This window comes from Pundamilia nyererei, unplaced genomic scaffold (genome assembly GCF_000239375.1).
Source record: "Pundamilia nyererei isolate P.nyererei 1_Seehausen unplaced genomic scaffold, PunNye1.0 scaffold00060, whole genome shotgun sequence".
NCBI classification, from domain to species: Eukaryota; Metazoa; Chordata; class Actinopteri; order Cichliformes; family Cichlidae; genus Pundamilia; species Pundamilia nyererei.
The window spans coordinates 2,424,639-2,443,112 of record NW_005187461.1 but is presented as its reverse complement, the minus strand read 5'-3'; the positions used below and the strand labels follow the sequence as shown (position 1 = coordinate 2,443,112).

Genomic DNA, 18,474 nt, shown 5'->3' with positions numbered 1-18,474 from the left:
TTTCCATTTCTTTGGTTCCCCTTAATTGAGCATTGTTCCAGCACGAGGGCATGAAGCATAGGAGTTAATGGGCAATAATTATATGTGAGAGAGGCTTTCTCCCTGGAGTGGAATCCAGAACAAATGGAAGCTCCGATGTGCAACATTCTACTTCATTACATCTGCCGCGATTAAAGCCTGAACATCTGGCACCATATCCTGACAGATAGACAAGACTTCTGGACTGGAAGGGAAATCGAGCGATATTTACAAAAATGTAACACAGGGTATTTACTGGATGAAAGAACAAGTGCTTTGGGCAGGCACGGTACACTCTCCCTATCAGACAAGTGCTGGACTGATAGATGCATGTAAACACAAGTAAATCGTTTGGACACTTTAGACAAAATGAACGACACTAAGTACCCCAGCTACACATTCACATCACAATGGACTTTATTATTATAGGCAGCTTCTTTTGCTACAGATAAATACATACTGTGGCTCTTCAAGTAAACACTGGAATGTACATCAAGGTTGGCTGTTAACTTCTTTTTAACAATCTCCATCATCCTAATCCTTTTGAGGTGAAGCTAAAACAATAACCATAACTGTCTGTATGTGCTGTTAATACGATAACATCAAGTCCCGCAGAGGGATGTCACGCCGATCTGGTCTGTCTCTGGCGCACGGTTGTCTCCCGTGATGCTCAGAGGCAGTCTGGAGGGCATCTGGGGTGTGTGCGAACGTCGAAGGCGGCGGTCAGGGTAGAGACTGTTGTCAAACGGCTTACGGTGCACACAAAGGACGTGAGTCTTCAGGTTGCCCTTCTGGGAGGCGCTGTAGGGGCAGTAACGGCACTGGAAAGGCTTCCGAGCTGGAAACGAATACACGGGAATGGGGTGGCGGTTAATGTTTGCAACAAGTAAATAATCACAATCCCACCGGGCAGTTTTTGAGATTATAATGCATCGGGTTTGTGCATGCTGAACACAACACAGTCAGCCAATAAAATCAAAGAAACAAAAAATAAAAACCCTCACTGTGTGACGCAGAATAAGCCTCTGCTAAAACAGAATAATACTGATTTCTGTGAAAAATGCATGTGGTATGTTTTTAGTTCTGGATAGCAAACATTAGTCTTGGCAGGTCATTTTTCCAGTGCTCTACAACAGATGTGGCCAGGTGAGATGTGAGAGAAATGTTAATATTTGTTGCTGAAGCTGCTGTAGGCTTGCAGATTGTTGATTTTCTGATCACTTTGGCACTTAGCCTTCATCCTGTGACACCTAATGGGCTGACGGGTTTTTCTAAAAAGGCATGCAAGTTCATGCTCATTATTACACACTTCCTGCTCACAACTCACACATGCATGCACACACACACACACACACAAATAAATAAACACGCACACAAGTGTTGAGCTGAGGAATGACAGATGTCTGCAGCTGGGAGGCAAGGCATGCCAAAACGTCCTGTCTGTCCACCTCCTTCGTGCCCGCTGCATAGTTTCTCCATAAACAATGTGAACATACATGACCCAGCACACAATGTACCCTTAAGATACAAACAACAAAGCTTAACACTAGTAGCTTCCAGATGTTTATCCAACCTCAATAAAAAATCAGTATGATACCAAAGCCTTCGGGCTTGCTAAGATCAAAGCAAAAGTGACTCATTTACCTCTCTACCTAGACAGCCATGTGTCCTTGTTCACCGCTGTGCTATTTTTGAGATGTTACCTCATATAATGACTTTCTCTTTTCCCCTCTGTCTAACACTTCAATGTGTTTTTCTGTGATTCATGGTTACAGTAAACCATTATGTGCTGATGTCATTTGACATCACTTCCCAAAAAGTGAGGGCTGTCTCAGCCTTTTCACCCCGCCCTCGCCTCTTCCACTCTATCATGCTCCTCATCAGAGCTGAGACAGCTGTACACAGCTCAACGCTCGCTTTCACATCTACATAAAAAAGGTGTTTTTTGGAGGGAAAAGTGGGGAAACTCACAGAAGGTGTGAGCAATAAAAGGTAATGCTCCATCTGTTGCTGTATAATAACCTGATGGCCGTAAAGGACACACACACACACACATTTACAAACTAGGCCTGACACATCTGAATATCATCAGGATAGCACAGAAGGGTCTGTGTGTGTCTGTGTTTGTGTGTGTATGAGAGACAGAGAGCTGGAATGAACAACAGTAAAGATAAGCTTTGTCAGACCCAGGTAGAGTGCAGTTTGTGGCGCACCTTAAACTCTGCCTGCCTCACTTAAGCTTCCCTGGCTTCAGCCTGACGTGGAAAGACAGGAGAGGAGGTTGGATGCATAAAAATAAACACTCCTTGTTAAAACTTTAATGTCATTTTTCTGACTTCCGCTTCCTCAAATTTCACACGTTCCCTTGTAACTTGATAAACTTGACAGATTTTCCTCAATCTTATCAAATCCTTGTAAATGCACTCAGGCGCTGTGAACAATTCTGTAGCCTATTACACTTTCATAAAGTCGGTTAATAATAAGCCAAAAGGTCTTGGGCCTACATTAGTCGCTCGGTGCCCAGCGTGTCTCCCCCTTCTCTGCCTCTGTTGCCTTGCTTTCTGTCCCTCCTCGTCTTCCTCAGTCTGCTGCTCTTTTAGTCCTCCCACCAGAGGAGAGGGGAGGTCCAACAGAGGGCAACCTCCAAATAAGTTCCATTAATCACAGGCCAGAGTCTAATGTAACTAATATTTTACAATTAGAGGAGACAGCAGTGGGCTCTTAGCCATCCATCTCGCCGCCATATGATCCTCCATTCACAGGCTACTCAAGCCACAGCTTCAGACCAGCCATTCACTCAAAGAAATACACTCACACACACACACACACACACGTACCCCTATACATATATAACAATGCATGAAGAGACTCAACAGGAAATGAGAAGGGTGGGATTGTGTGGTGTTGAAAGAAAGAGTGGAACTCTGCCAGTAGTACAAAAACAGAGTGATTACTGACTTTGAATCTGCAGAACGTTGACACTGAACTTAAAGGATAATCTCAGTTTCTTGCAATTTATTTTCACAGTTGCTTCCAAAGGAACAGGACAAATACGCACAATCTTTCATGAATAAGTCAGATTATAAACAAACCAACAGTTTAACCACATATTCAAAATGACTTTATTCAAAAGATAAACTGAAAGTGAGTGAACTTGAAATCACAGCACAAAAAGAAAAAAAGATCTGTGCGCACATAAATAACCTGTCACAAGTATGTTCGGTTAGAGATGAACCAGAAGGCAAGTTTAGAATTTCTTCAAATGGATGTGTTGCACCTCACATGTTATATTTCAAAGAAAAGGGGAAAACTTGGGAATTTGTTTTAAAGTTCATCACCCGACTCTGGCGTGTATTCCCAAATTTCTGCATGTTGAATGAGCCTTTTACTAATTCAAAAATCAAGATATTGCATCCAGAGCTAGCCTACCACTCAAAAGGTTAAATATAATCCTTTCATCTAATCCTTTAACTAGTTATTTTATTTAATAGGGCTAAAACCTCTGTGTACAGACTAAAATGTGTCAACCTTGGATCAATTTTTAACAGTAAACTAAGCAAAGTTTTTATATATTCTTTAGTAGATTTTTACTTATTTGAGTCTTTCAGTTGTAATTCTTCTTATCATCATTCTATATATCAAAACAGTAGGTTTATATGTGGTTATATTGTCTATTATGGGAAGTATAGTTTTATATATATATTTGTTTTTGTTGCTATTGGGCAGGGACTAGTACTAGAAAAGCATATCCTGCCTTGCCTTTGCATATTTGCTTGAGGTTGTACACATGTATGTTCACACCTGCATGCATGCAATGGTGTGTGTGTGTGTGTGTGTGTGTGTGTGTGTGTGTGTGTGTGTGTGTGTGTGTGTGTGTGCAGCGAGAGTGTGTTGTGTGTCACAGGCTGAGATAATGACCATGATGACAGTGGCGGGGCCGACGGGGGCCAGAAGAGCTGAATGGTGACGGATGACACAGGCCTGAGCTCTGATGGCACACAGACAGTGAGTGATGACTGCACATCCTTCCCAGTGCTCCACCCTTCATTATCTCTATGGGGAGAAGCACGGCACAAAGGCAGGCCGCGCTGCCCTCTCGCTGCCCTCAAACGACATCTGCTCATAGAGACAGCCGCACTACCGCTCCTCTTTCACCTCGCTGTCGCTCCATCTATCTCCATCTATGGTGATCTTTCTCGCTCCTTTTCTCTCTCCTTTTCTCCTGCTCTCTGTCACCCTCTCCGCGGAGGGTATGCAGAGGTCAGACAATGAGATAATGACTCACCCCTTTCAACCTTTCAAATCAGGGCCTTTTCTTTCTCTCTGTCCTCCATGTTCTTTCATTCTTAATCCTTTCTTTATCGATCTTCTCATGTTCACTTGTTCTCATGAGTCTGAGGCCTGATCTGACATCACCGAAGGAACAGTTGACATGGTTAACTGGTTAACTCTTTTAAAGTTGCCCCAAGGCATCCATTTTGCAACATGACAGCATTCTCAGAAATAGTTGTCCTAATTGTGCCTCTGAAATATGGATGCATGTCAAACTACTTGGGAGTGAGCTATTTACCGCAGCCTCAGCTGTTAGAGTGGTAAATGTTGCCATCTAGTGGTTGAGCCCAAGCAGCGCAGAGGTAAGAGAGTGTTTAAAACACAAGGGAGGGCTCAGTGAGACTAATGAGCATGCAGACAGGTTCAACCAGAGGTCACCATCTGGCCAATTACCACTGCTGGCACATTGGAGCCGACCTGAACTGTCATCACAAACACATCACTCCATGTCCAAACTGCCCAGCAATATGTCACCATGCCACTCGACGTGCCATACAGTATGGAGAGGATGGGGTCAACAGAAGACAGCCCCATGACAAAGCCACCTGGTCAGCGCTGCAGACAGGACAGACTGCTAGGCCACCTGCTTAGCTCAGTTTTAGAGGACACTCGATGGACTCTCAATGTCAGCCCCGCATCTCACTGTCCAGTTTGACTGACAGGTGTTTATTGTGCCTTTGAAGTCAACTTCCTGAGAGAGAAAACGCAGAGGATCAATCTGCAGTGAACAAAAGGCAAGCGATGCTTGAAATAGCTCCTTGCATTGATCCGATTGCTGAAAAGTGCAGGCCACAGTTACGGTATGGCCTGCTGCATGTGAGGGATGAACTGTTTGATGTCATTTTTTCTGCTTTTCGGAGGAAAGGTTTTTTTTAAATCAATGTTTTTTAATCCAAATGGCATTATACATAATAAAAGCAAGAAAGAAACATGAACAGTGTGACGGCTATGACAGGAGGTGAAGGGGAGGGGTGCTTCTCGGCATATTATAATAACCATCTGTACAATCAAATAGAAAACTACATCTTGCTGTTAGAATCATAAAGAAAGGGAACAGATGTTAATCCCTAATGGAGTTGACAGGCACTTTCCTGTCTTTCACATGAACATATTGAGTTTCTGAATAAGAGGGGGATCAGAGGGAAGGTGTATCATGTTGCACTCATAATACATGCATATCAAAGACCCCAGCTGTTGGATTCCCTCTCCTGAGAGACAGCATTATTAAATCTGCACTCAGCAAGCATATCACACCAGCACAAGAGCTTAAGCCTCTCCATCAGTGGGCTCCATTGGCTTGGCGATTTGTAACCTATCACACTAGGAGATTATATCACCCTTTAAAGTGTAGGGGTAATCAGTGCCACACACCTGTGTCTTCTTTAGCCCTTGTTTGAGATCAGATATAAGATCTGCAAGAAAAAACTCAAGTGCTATAAGTATAAGGGAAGTGTGCTGTTCATAATTGGTGTGATTCAGTCACACACTCACACTCGATCTTCACACTTCTGCTGTCAGGTGACGAGGGCTGAGATACCGCCAAAACTTTTTTTGGTGTTCTGTAGCAGGATCCTCACGCCAGACAGTGTATAAAAGTTTGAGCTTGCACTCTAGTTGGCCAGTTATATATAGAGCTTAGTCAAAAAATAATAATCATGCTCTGTTCCCACTCGCAGCAGTTTATCACATGCACAGAAATAATGTGGTTCAAAGCATAGCTGCTGTCTGACCACTAGGTGGCAATATTTGCCTTCGAATGTGGAGACAGCTCTGGCTACATCTTGATAACAGTGACAGCTGCATTTAGTGTATGTGATATATAAGCTCGTGCTCACCTGATGCAATGTCTTTCTCCATGTTCCCCCCACCGTTCAGACCGACTTTGTGGGCGCTAGCAGGTGTGCTGTTGAGGCTCCCCTGGGATCTGAGGAAGGAGAGCAGGCCGCCCTGGTGCTGAAGTGGATCCGACTGTCCTGGAGTTAAGCTCTCCAGAGAGGAAATGGGAGATTCAGCCACAGCTCTGACCCATTGTCCTAGCTTGTCTTGCTTCTTTTCACCAGCACCCTCAAAATCAGCGCTGGCCTCTCCCGGCTCTTTTGACTCAAGGACATTATTTTTCAGTATTTTCCACTTGGCAGCATTGTCATTTTTGTCCTCCCTCCCTTGGTCAGATTTCTCAAATTCACCTTCACCATCATGAACTGTAGAGCCTGCGTTCTGTGCGTTCATCTCCTCCTTGGCTCCGTGCACCAAGAGGTCAGACTGAAATGTGGGTTTCACACTGAGTTCAGCTGGTGCGTTCGAGTAACTTTGTCGCTGGCGGGTAATGGAGGAGGACAGTCCATTACTAAAAACGCTGGACATCTGTACCAGCACAGCAGGAGACACAGCTGAATGAGATGTGACGGTGTCTGGCCTGACAGACAAATCCAAAGGCTCATACTGGGACTTCCGATTTTGAGCAGACAAAGAGCCGTCTAGACCCGCATCTCGGTCAGCGAGATCGGACTGCTTGTTAATGAGCAAGGAATTTTCGCTGTGGCTCTCCAGACCGAGATACGGCCCCGCAGCCGGGCTCCAGTCCTCCCTGGATCTGGGTCGGAGCTTGGAGCTGGGGTTAGGGCTGGAGCTGCTGCTGCTGCTAGGCTGCAGAGGAGAAGAAAGATCCCCGTTGTTCTGCCAGTTGGTGAAGTGGTACTGATCCAGATGGAAGCCGAGGGAGGCTGTCTGTGCAGAGGTGTAGTCATTTGAAGGTGGACACCTGTAGACTTTCTCACCTAACAGCAACAGATGACAACAGCAAAAACATAAGACAAACTTAATCAAATTAGGAAAGCATGTGCATATGAGACATACTGAGCATTTGGTTCTGAGCATGTACCAACAACAGTTGTCTAAAGATGAAAAATGTTGCAATCCCACACCAGGCTGAGTTGAATGATTTAAGTGCTGCCCTGCAGTAAATCAAGCTTGTAATCAGCTTTCAGCTCCAGTGATCCATCATTTTACAGTATGGACGCCACCACCATGTGCAATAAATACACCCAAAGACGTTAACACCAAACAAGATTCTTCCAGAAATAATAAACAGTGAGATTGTAAAGCAACTAGAACAAGGCAGATGTTGCAGACAAGAACCTCATTCCATCAAAACCAGTAAGTGGGTTTCCCAGTCAGAAATAACGAAGTCCAACATGTGAGCAGTTCTGATTAACCACACCATGTACTGTAGCTGAGTTTATTTTTGCTTCACACTTGAAAAATGGTGCGTTGGAAACATAATTCAAACAGTACAAAGTGTATTATTGTGGAGAATGACAAAGGGTGATTTTTCTCCTTTTAGCCAGTGAATAATATCCATCTGGATGCAAGATTTGATCTCGCACACCATAACTTTTAATTAAAGGTAATTTAAATGTCTTCTTCCCTCTGTTTACCTTCAGTTTAATCCTTATAGCTATCACAGAAACACCCTTCAGGGTTAAACACACTCCCTGTGACCATTTTGAGTTAGTGATTGTCTGAGACCTCTGCCTTGCACTGTCTTTAAACAGCCCAGCTGTTTCGCTGCCATTCCAATTACAGTAAAAGTCATCCGATGCCATTAAGCCACAAATATTGGCAGTTTATTGCCCAACACTCTCCTGGCATTTGAAGGTCAGGTCATACATTATACTGTGTCTTTTAGGGATGTGTCTGGGATAGGGAGATAAACCCACCACCATTAATTTAATTCTATGCATATTGATGCCTTATTGTTCTTCTTTAATGGACTAATATCTGAGTTACAACAGTGATTCATTCCCCGCCAGAGAAATATCAATTTCATACACCTCGAGATCTGACCCTGAGGTAATTCTCTGAGGTAAATCTAAATCTAATGATCTGTAGTAGTTACTTTACTTTGTTTCCAACTTTAATAGAAAACCTGCATTATGAGCTGAATCGTAGTAAAGAGAGGGCTGTTTTTTACTATTACAATTTACAAAACCGTAAAATAACACCCACGTATTAATTAAATAGAGCTCCAGCAAATGAAATTGAAAAGTCACAGCTGAAATGGGAAATTCGTGTCCTTGAACTAAAGTCTTCTCCTTTTGTTTGCACTGCACTCTGAGTGTTTATATGTGAGCGTGCTCGTATAGAGCATGTTTGGTTTAAAGTCTACGTAAGATTACATGTGTGTGGGGTGTGCAAGAGCGGGAAAGAGACTTCAACAGTGCCACACCCTTGTCTCCAGTAACAGACCAAAAAAAAAGAGAGAGAGAAAAAAAAGATCCAAACAGCTTAATGGAACTCTTTCAGACACACTATATATCTCAATTATTCTGTGGCTTAAATTACGATGACATTACCGGTCAGCTCCAAATGCAGAAAACACATATATCTGACCTCATCTTTCAGTGCGGACCTTCCTAAACCCATTTGCCAGCCTTCATGAAAGCGGTTAAAAACAACACAAAGACTGAAGACTCTGCCTTTTTTTCTCTTCCTTTGGATGGGTGCCATCTTTGTGATTGCCTGGTTCATGCTAACTTAATCAGTTTAAGATTTACTTACAGTGCAGAGGCGCACATTATGTGAGGGGAGTAATTTTAGAGCTTAGATTTATCAACCAAAACTCCAATTACTGCATCATTACAAACCCCAGCCTCTCTCACCTAACACAGAGCATCTAATGAAGTGATGCGTATGAGTTATCCGCCCTTACTGAATGTGCAAGGCGGATGAAAAAGGTAAATAAATAAATAAATGCCTCAAGTGAGCCGTGTCTATGGAAAAAGCATGCAGCTGGGCTCGGACGAGTGATTCATTTCATATGGAAATGGGCTTTAAAATTTACGTCCATATATCACCGTCAATGCAATCACGTACTCACACACTATATGCTTACACATGCATTTGGCAGTTATATTGTAGGTATCAAACTCTGTATGCAGCGGGGCTTTGCCTCTTTCTGTATATATGTAATCAAGCAACTGAAATGCAAAACAGAGATACATAGTGGCTGGTTTGGTTTAAGATGAAACAGTGAGAGTGAGAGTCACACACAAGACTGGTGAGAAAAACAGGGGCACCAGATGTTCTTTGATGTTTATAATAGCATATATTATTAATATTAATTAGACCACATAGTCAATGACGCATTTGGGACGTTTCCAAGTCAATTAAGCCAAATGGCATTCAGGAGACGGTGGAACAATATTTCAAGGCAGGTGTTCAGAACTCCCTGGGTAAATCTTTTTATCTGCATGCTAGGAAAACAAGCATTTTGAGCTTAATTTGAGCCTCATATCTGCAATAATAATTAAAAAGAGGATTAAAAGACAGAAGTGAGAGGGAAACGGCAAAGCCAACAGGTAATCAGTTTAGACAAACCAGTCAGACTGACTCTGATCTGTGAATAAGAGCTGAATTTGTAAAGCTATGACAGAGTTAGATAAGGACCTATTTAGTAAAAAGATGCTTTTTTGCTTTCAACAATCACAAAGAATAGACGGATGGAAGTGGAACAGCCAAAGGAAAAGTGATATTCTGCACAGCAGCCTGCTTTATCTGTGTTTCTGGGTAAACCGCTGCTCATATTACCATTCACAGTTTTATAGACGCTTATCACTTCAGGCTCTCTTGGCTGTAACTGTTACAGTAAAAGTAGCATAAAAGCAGGGAACACATGTGGGGACAACATCGTTACATGGTGCCTGCTCGCCGACCTTGAGGTTAAGAGTATTGAATGGGACTAATTAATAACTGTCAGCGCATTTTAGCAGTTTGTGTTTTCTTCATTCAGATGTGGGATCTAGCTGGTCCAATGTAGGTCAGAGGCCTGCAGCATGGACCCTTTGTGAGCTTTAAGAAGAGTCGTTATTCTTAATCTCAACTTATAATTAAAGTTAAAGCGCATTTTGAAATCTGTGCTGATTAGATATTGAAAGAAGGAATTCATAACACGCCTCCTATTCAAATCAAAGTCAGATTTCTCATTTACGACGCTGGGTGTTTGTAGTTAAAAATCTAAATCGGGCGCTGTAAGAACCTGTCTCCCACTCTGACAGCCATGACTGTACTATATTTGCCATCCATGTTGGGTACATCAATAACTTCATGACCACCATAGGCTGACTATGAATAATGTAGCCTGTAATTCTGGACTAATCAATGTTCCTCAAGCCGAACATCTGGCAGTGGTAATTCTTCCTCAGCATCTCCGCTCTCCTGAATTAGAAAACACTCGCTCTCTCACTCTCTCTGCCTCCGTGTCCAAGCATCGAGACAGACAGACTTGATCAGTTACAACCCCCCACCTCCGAAAAAACTTATCCCTGTTATTAAACCCTCATCAAGTGGTGCGTGTTCTCCATATGTGTAGGATTTACCTATCTGTCCCGCAGCAGACCTGTGCGTTGAGCCAGGGCCAGCAGCGTGTGATTGTGTTAATTAATCTGTCATTGTGAGCACAGGGAGCAGCTGCAGAGGTCTCTGGGATATATTGTCAGAGCTAAACAATGCGGTGCTAAGCCCCCAGAGTGAGTCTACCATTACACAGGACTAAGAACAGAGAGGAGAGGAGGAGAGGGGGAGAGAGAGTCTGCCGGATCCATCATTGACTAAAGCAATGACGCCTGACCTTTACAATGAATTAGTTTCCATGCTTAATATTGACTGAAATTAGAGTCTGATACTGAATGTGCCATCCCAGAACTGTGCACGCTCAAATCCTCAGCTAGCCAACTATCGTAAATGTTTCTGGAAGTGACACCGTATGGTCTCGGAGATAGGGGAGAAGAGGGAAAGTAGAAACAACAGAGCTTGAATATGTTTCTTAAAGAGCAACCAGAGAGGGATTTGGCTGTAAACTGTGAGCATTTACATGTAAATATGCAGATGCCAGTATGTGTGTACAATATGGAAACAAAACATCTAATGAGATTAGACCTGATCCATTTATCTCTGCTCTACGGCCATCATTTAAGAGGATACTGGCCCAAATCCCACAGGAGCGCAGCAGACTTAGATGCACATAAGTAGTTCTCTAACACTGGAAGAAAATAACCGTAAGCATAAGCTGTGAGGAAAGCGAACAAAGTTTGGATTTATCTTTTCTTCTCGTCTCTTAATAACGCCGTTACAGCAGTAATTTAGACTCATGATAACATGTTAGCAGGATGCCATGATAAAGAAGGCATTTACCCATAGAGCCGAATCATCTAAATCACCAGGTGGAACAGAAGACTATCAATAAAAATACCAGGTGGTAGATCAAATCATAAAAATCACTGGGTGGTATATATCAAATCATTAAAAACACCAGATGGCATGCATTAACATCTTGTGCCCCTGTAGGCAAGGGGTGGGGATGTGACGGATATAAAATAGAGGGTACTAATTATCCCTACAATTCACCATGATGCCATTATCTTTAAAAGGAAGACAAAGTCCTTGTGGATGATAATATCTGTAGCTGTGTTGCTGACCCTGTGCTTGCTTCAAATCCCCCTACTCTAAGTAGTCGCAAATATGATGACACATGTTTTACATGCACTTGATCATTTCTGACAAAAAGAGGGAAAAATATAACAATAATAAGATGCTTTTATGTCAAATATTTTGAGATTAGTTCACAGATGGAAACATCAGGGACTAATTCCTAATGAATGATTAAAACGTTATCTAGAGGCTGAGACGTAGTCCTAATCTTTTACTCTGAAGACTTGTCTTCCTGCACTGAATTACCTGTAGCTGGAGAAGAAGATTGTGGTCGATGGTCCACAGCGCTGCCAGAGTTCCCCGTCTCGGTGATCATCTCTGCTGGCCCATGATGACTCACGCTGCCGGGGCTCCCAGGTCTGCTTATGGTTTTGGTGTCTGGGTCACCAAAGCACAGTTTCCCATCATCTACAGGGAGACATCTCTCTGGCAGATAGGAGGAGCACTGCTGCTGCTGCTGCTGCTGCTGCTGCTGCTGGTCTTTAGGGCTGAACATTTGCTGTTCAATAGGTAACCCTGGTGTTATGATCTGCCAACCCGCATAGCTGCTGCTGTTGGTGAGAGCATCTCTGGCAGCAATTATTTTCTGCAGATATTCCATGCTAGAGGAACTCAGCGGAGGGTGGAGATGATTTAGACTCATCGAAGAAGAGCTCTCTGCATCTGTCACCGCACCAGGCCCCGAGGAAATCATCCGCCCTAACATCTCTCGGACCTTCATGTCAACACCAGCTGCAGCTATCATCTGGTTGTAATCTGGGTGGTCCACTCTCTCAGCTGTAAGGAACCTGTTGTGAATGCGGGAGATGTACTGGGAGTAGAGGTTGCTCTGATGCTCCGATGGCGTCAGGTTACTCATTTCAGCAGAGGAATCGCGCTCGGGGGGGAGATTGGTCTTAGCAGCGAGCTTATTAAGGTGCACCTTCATGTGGTTCTTCAAAAACCAGGGTTCCTTGAAGCGACGGCCACAGATTTGGCAGCAGTGCTCAAAAGAATCCTTGTGTTTCCTCATGTGGCCCTTTAGGAACCAGGCCTGGCTGAAGGTCTGGCCGCACACCTCGCAGGGGAATTCACCGACAGGCTTTCCCTGATCACCAGCCCCAATCGCGGGCTTTTGCCCTGAGCCCGAATCGGCTGTGATATGTGTCATTTCAACATGGCTGATGAGCTCCTCCTCGTGTGAGGCAGCAAACTCACACAGAGTACATTTGTAGGGCTTGTGGAGGATTCTGATGTGGCGCTCAAGCTCTTGCTGCTTCCTGAACTTTCCCTTACAGAAAGAGCAGCGGAAGCCAGTGGTTTGGGGCTGGATGGCCTCGTCGTGAATTGTAGTCAACTTGGGAGAGGTGGATCCACATGGCTGGCTGTCTGCTGTGCTAGAGTTGCTTAACAGCTGAGGCTGTGTCGGAAAAGTCTGCGGTAGAGGCTTTTGATGGTGGTTTATATTAGCTGCTTGCGGTTGGCTAACGTGACTAGCTCTCATCTGCCTGTCTCTTAGTATCGCCCTTTCCTCGAGCTCGTGAAGCAACCTGTTCTCCTCCCTAATCCTCCCACGGCCTTTGCCCAGAATGCCTTGCTTGTGTGTGCGGAGGTGTATCTTCAGGTTCCCCTTCTGTGCAGCCCTGTGGTCGCAGTACGGGCACTTGAAAGGCTTCTCACCTGTATGAGTGCGCATGTGAAGGGAAAGGATGCTGTTGAAGCGGAAACGCTTTCCACATAACGGGCAGGGATACTTCCTGTTTTTGCGGTTATCATCTTGGGAAGAATTAACCTGAGAGACAATGCTTTGATTGGTGACTCTCAGGAACTGGGAAAGCTCTACTCTCCCATTCATGCTGCTGAGAATTCGTGCATCCATGATTTGGTTGGCCAGAAGTGCCATCTGGCTCCTAATTGGGTGGGTAGATGGGGTAATGAAGCTGTCCTTTCGGGGACTGGGTGATGTTACAGTATGGTGGTCAGGGGTGTCTAACTGGGACAGTCTGAAGGTTAGTAAAATGAAGTGTTTGCACTTATTTAGCTGAAACAGGATGTGGATTCATGCTGTTTAGATGACGTGTCTGTTTCCTGTTTGTCTGACCTAAAGAGAAAAACAAAAGGTGCATTAAGTTATTTCAAAGTCTGCTGCAGGAAATGTATTATTAAAAAAATTAGAAGCAATAAGAAGAGCAACCAAGTAAGGAAAAAACAAAGCTAAATAAATATGGCCATGTGTTGTCAACGAGGTGTAAATCTGTACTTTTGCAACTGCTGTATAATGCCAGTTATGCACCACAAATAGGTCAGGAAATAGTGCAAAGTAGGTTCTGACTCTCCTCATCCTGTCTTAAGTATACCTGTGGTTTTACATTATTGTTGGAGACTGCGAAAATGCTGATTATGTATAACCACAAAGGCTTCCTCAACAAATATCTCATCTTTACTAAAGGGTAAGTTGAAAATCTTTGTCTAGATCTCATTTTGTTAGTGACACACAATACTAAGGCAGCAGAAACATCAAAGCCTATCTGCTTCTACTTGCCCTTCCTTCGCATTTCACAAATCTTTGAAATGCTTTAAAGAGAAGATTAAAGTAAATAGTTAAGCTTTTTCAGCAGGTCTGCTGCATATTTGAATAAAACCGTTACTAGGATAATTATGTCACAGGAGTACTGAGGAAAATAAACAACTTAATGATGGATGCAAAAATTTAAACTAAAGTTAAAGGAAGCATATCTGAATAAAAAGCCTGCCCTTCCCAGCTCCCTTTTTTATTCGACTGTAGCAGCAAAACAAAGCTTCAAATTCACATCGTGCTACAATGGTAGAGGTCACACAGGCGAGCCCTGCACAGCTCTAGTGCAGCACCAAAGGGCACAGAACAAAGCCTGCACTGTCCACACTGAATTAACACAGGCTTACATCATCCTGGACTGCAACCTCAGTCAGTCACGAAAATGATGTACACAAAACCACACAGATAAAGAGTTGGCAGGCAGGGAGCAACGGTTCGTGTGACTGGCGTGTCCGCTCTAAGATGTAGATTAGAAATCAATGTGACCATTATGGTGCTGACTTAATCATATCTGACAAGAAAAGGTCTGTAAATTATATCTTTATATCATAGATCCACTTTACAGCTCCTGACCCGATATTCCTGAGCAGCCTTTCCACAAAAGAAAGCAAATGGGAGGTTAGCCCCACTTCCCACGCATTTTCAAGAATGGCCGTCAGTTAGACCGAGCTCGCATTTGCCTTAATTAATGTCATTACTGTGCAGTTGCTCTTATTGTACGGTGTAGCCAATATAAAGTCTGCAACCAATCAATAATGATTGATTGAACTTAACTCTAAATAGCTCTGTCTCTGCAACATCTTCTGAAATCCCTTTGACGATGGTTTAGTGCACAAGTGCATGCCTTCTTTGCTAAACACTGCACATGTGTACTAGCTCTGGGTTGCATTTAGCCTTTTAAAGAGAGATTGAGCTAAACAAGAGAGCAATAAGAACAATCTGGCACGACACAATCTTGCTGTCATACTCCGGCACAGTAAATCACGCTTACCTGGGCGCCAAAATGAAAACGCTAACTTTCATGTAAATAACGGCCTTCCAAATCAAATCTGATTATGAGTATAACCCATAACAACGTCAACCAAATGTTAGCTGATTAAAAAATAGTCTTAGTCAGCAAAGTTTTGTTTGGTCAGTCACAGAAAACTCCAACAACCACAGGAAGTGGTGACATTGCGTCAGACAGCTAGTCACAGATAGACAGTGTCATTTACAAGAGCTGGTGTCTGCATTTGTTACAGTGCACATGTCAGGCAGGCAGGAAATCCAACGTGTGGGCTCATTTTGTGAAGGTAAAGGATGACACCCAAGAGAGTGACAGGCAAACTCTGCTGGCAAATATTTTGCCCATCATTCATCCATCTCAAACTTAGCTTATCATCTAAAACGTGTAAGCAGCCGCTTAGCATGGCTGTTCATTATTATGCTAGACTGACCTTGAATTCTCATGTCTTGCAACAAATTTAAAATTAACATAACTTTTGCTGTTGTCACAAACAGGCAGCTCGCCTCCTGTGTGTTCTTGTATCTTTTAAAGCTTTGTTATAATGCTTTTGTATTCTTCTGCAGTGTAAAACAGCAATAACAATGTTATACATTACTCCACTCAACTCAAACCATTATCTGGTGCCCCCTAATATATATATATATGTTTAAGTAAATAAAATAATATCCTAATTGTGGAATAGCTAGTCAGCTACTAGTCAAGGAGATAGCTCTACCCCTACTCCACAGCAAGTTTGATCAGGCATGAAAATGTTGCACATAAAACCACCCAGATAAAGAGCTGCCTGCAGCCATGGCTGGTGTGAGCAGTGTGAGCAGTGTGTCTGCACTGAGCTCAGATCAATGTAAGGCTACAGGCCTGACCTAATCACATCTGACAGGAAGAAAGTGAGCGAATGATATTAGCATACACTAGATCTACTTCATATTTACTAAAGTGATATTTCTCTGATTAACTGCGCATGGCAACGAGGCAGAAAGCCGTCATTGCTTGTGTGTGCGGACTGGCTTTGGTGGGAATCTGTGGAGATGGGAGCGGGGCCATCAGGTGTTTTCACTGTCAGAGTGGATTAGGCTCTTTTAGTGCAGATTGAGAGAGCGCTTGATTGTTTTGAAGCATTGTGTCACAGTAGCGCCTCTTAGGTGTGGACGCACATATACGAACAAGGAGCAGGTGTGATTTAGCACAGGCAATAAAAGGGAAACAAAAATGTGACACATACATTACAACCAGCCAAGGAGGCTGTGCATTCGGGATGATTTTAGATGTGACAATATCAAACACTGTTATATTTACTTTCACTGCTGTCAGGCGAAGGGGATTCTATAAAAGATTTGACCTACAAGAGAGTGGAAACACGATATTTTTACCTTGTAGTGCATTGCCATGTAGGATGGATGGATAGATGCGTCGAGGCCTAGAGTGATGAAAGTGGAATGAAACACGTAAATGAAATTTATAGATCAGAAGTGCGTATTACATTTTTCTTTTTAGCAGCGGTTAAAATTAATAAAAATCCATTAATAATTTATGTTGGTTGTTGACTGAAAAATACAATAAATGCACCACAAATGGCTGCAAAAGCCTTCTCCCAACAGCTACAGTGAGCCCTCTAATAAGCAAAGAAAGCTAAAGATCATCTGATGTTAACATGACTGATAACAGCCTTTTCGTGTACGTTGTTTTCAGATGACCAAAAACTGGAAATCCTTGTTTAATTTCAGTATGTAACTATTTACCGTCCCTTGTAATAATGTGTAAAAATCTACATGTAGTGGCTTAGATGTGTTCTGTTTACCCAGGCAGGCTGGAAACAGTTGCACGCATGATACAGTAATAAAAACTCAACTCAATAGTGAACACATGCAGTTAAAAATGAAACACATATGTAATTATAGAGTTGGATGCAGATACTCATGCCTCATATGAGCAAATAAGCATGCAGTCTGACATTTAATATGTCTGTTGATGTCCCAGATTCTTTGTAAAATGGTTCAGCCTACTTCAAAATTCCTGGAATTCCTGACTTCCCAGGCTGCAGAAGGCAACTGTTTATCACACATGAGCTTATGTAAAGACAGTGAAAGCCCCATGCTATGCTTTATGTCCCCTGTATCTCACTTCATCCACGTGCCCACCCACCAAATCAGCCAGCCAACACTCCTGTGGACTGCAATGTCAGGGGATGAACAGCATGCTCAAGGAAGAGGGCAGTGGTAACACAGCTGCCCACCATGACCCATACAAAAGATAGCACACATATACTTTCTGACAGCCAGATTAATGAAACCCTATAGGAGCTTCTCTGTAGGCCCCCCAAAAGCCTGACGGAGACAGAATAGTCTAACCAGCACCATTCATTACTGCAGGAGTACAGAGCACAGAAAGAGCACACACAGCACTGACAAACTAGCTCCTTGTGAGTAATAGCTAAAGAACTCATAAAAGAATACATACACATTTGTTGCGGGTGTTGTACGTAAATCTATGCCACTCCTTCTACCACTATCAAAACCCCCCCAAAAAACTGTCTTGTGCCCCTTAAAAATAAACCTGGCATGCAAGTGATACAGCAGTGATGAACAGTTATGTGAGAATCGGCTATTTCAGGTGGCTTTCGATTAATTTTGTTTGTCTCAGTCAGCAATGCAGATTAGCGTCCTTGAATGCGCTGCAAAGGGAAAAATAAGTTCCTCTGGCAACATACTAAAAGCCACAGGGTATAGCACCTGGAACTCAGACTGAAAACAGCAGGTTTGCTTAGAGGCAACCAGCTGTGTGAGTACCTGTATGAGTTGGTGGCGTCTAAGTCTTTTCAGATGACAAATGGTTCCAATCCGCGTGCAAGGATAAGACGTGAAGAGTGAAAGTGTGCATAGGTACTCTGGTGAATACGAGCAGTATCATAACCATATGTGTGTGTGTGTGTGTGTGTGTGCGTGTGTGTGTGTGTGTGTGTGTGTGTGTGTGTGTGTGTGTAGGTGTGTGTGTGTGTGTTGTAAATAAATTCTGGATTCGTGAAATTCCTTCGTTGTTTTCATTAGCTCTCACACACTTCGGAGTGAGGAAATATAAA

General features: G+C 43.2%; 1 protein-coding gene across 1 annotated transcript; it reads right to left on the bottom strand.

Annotated features, from left to right (window-relative positions):
• Positions 1 to 411: 411 nt before the first annotated feature.
• Positions 412 to 13,876, bottom strand: LOC102199378 (zinc finger protein 516; the record flags this gene model as incomplete). Its single annotated transcript, XM_005734894.1, has 3 exons — positions 412 to 856; positions 6,186 to 7,127; positions 12,085 to 13,876. Coding segments are annotated over 3 exons (2,970 nt in total), but the record flags the coding sequence as incomplete, so codon positions are not given.
• Positions 13,877 to 18,474: the final 4,598 nt, after the last annotated feature.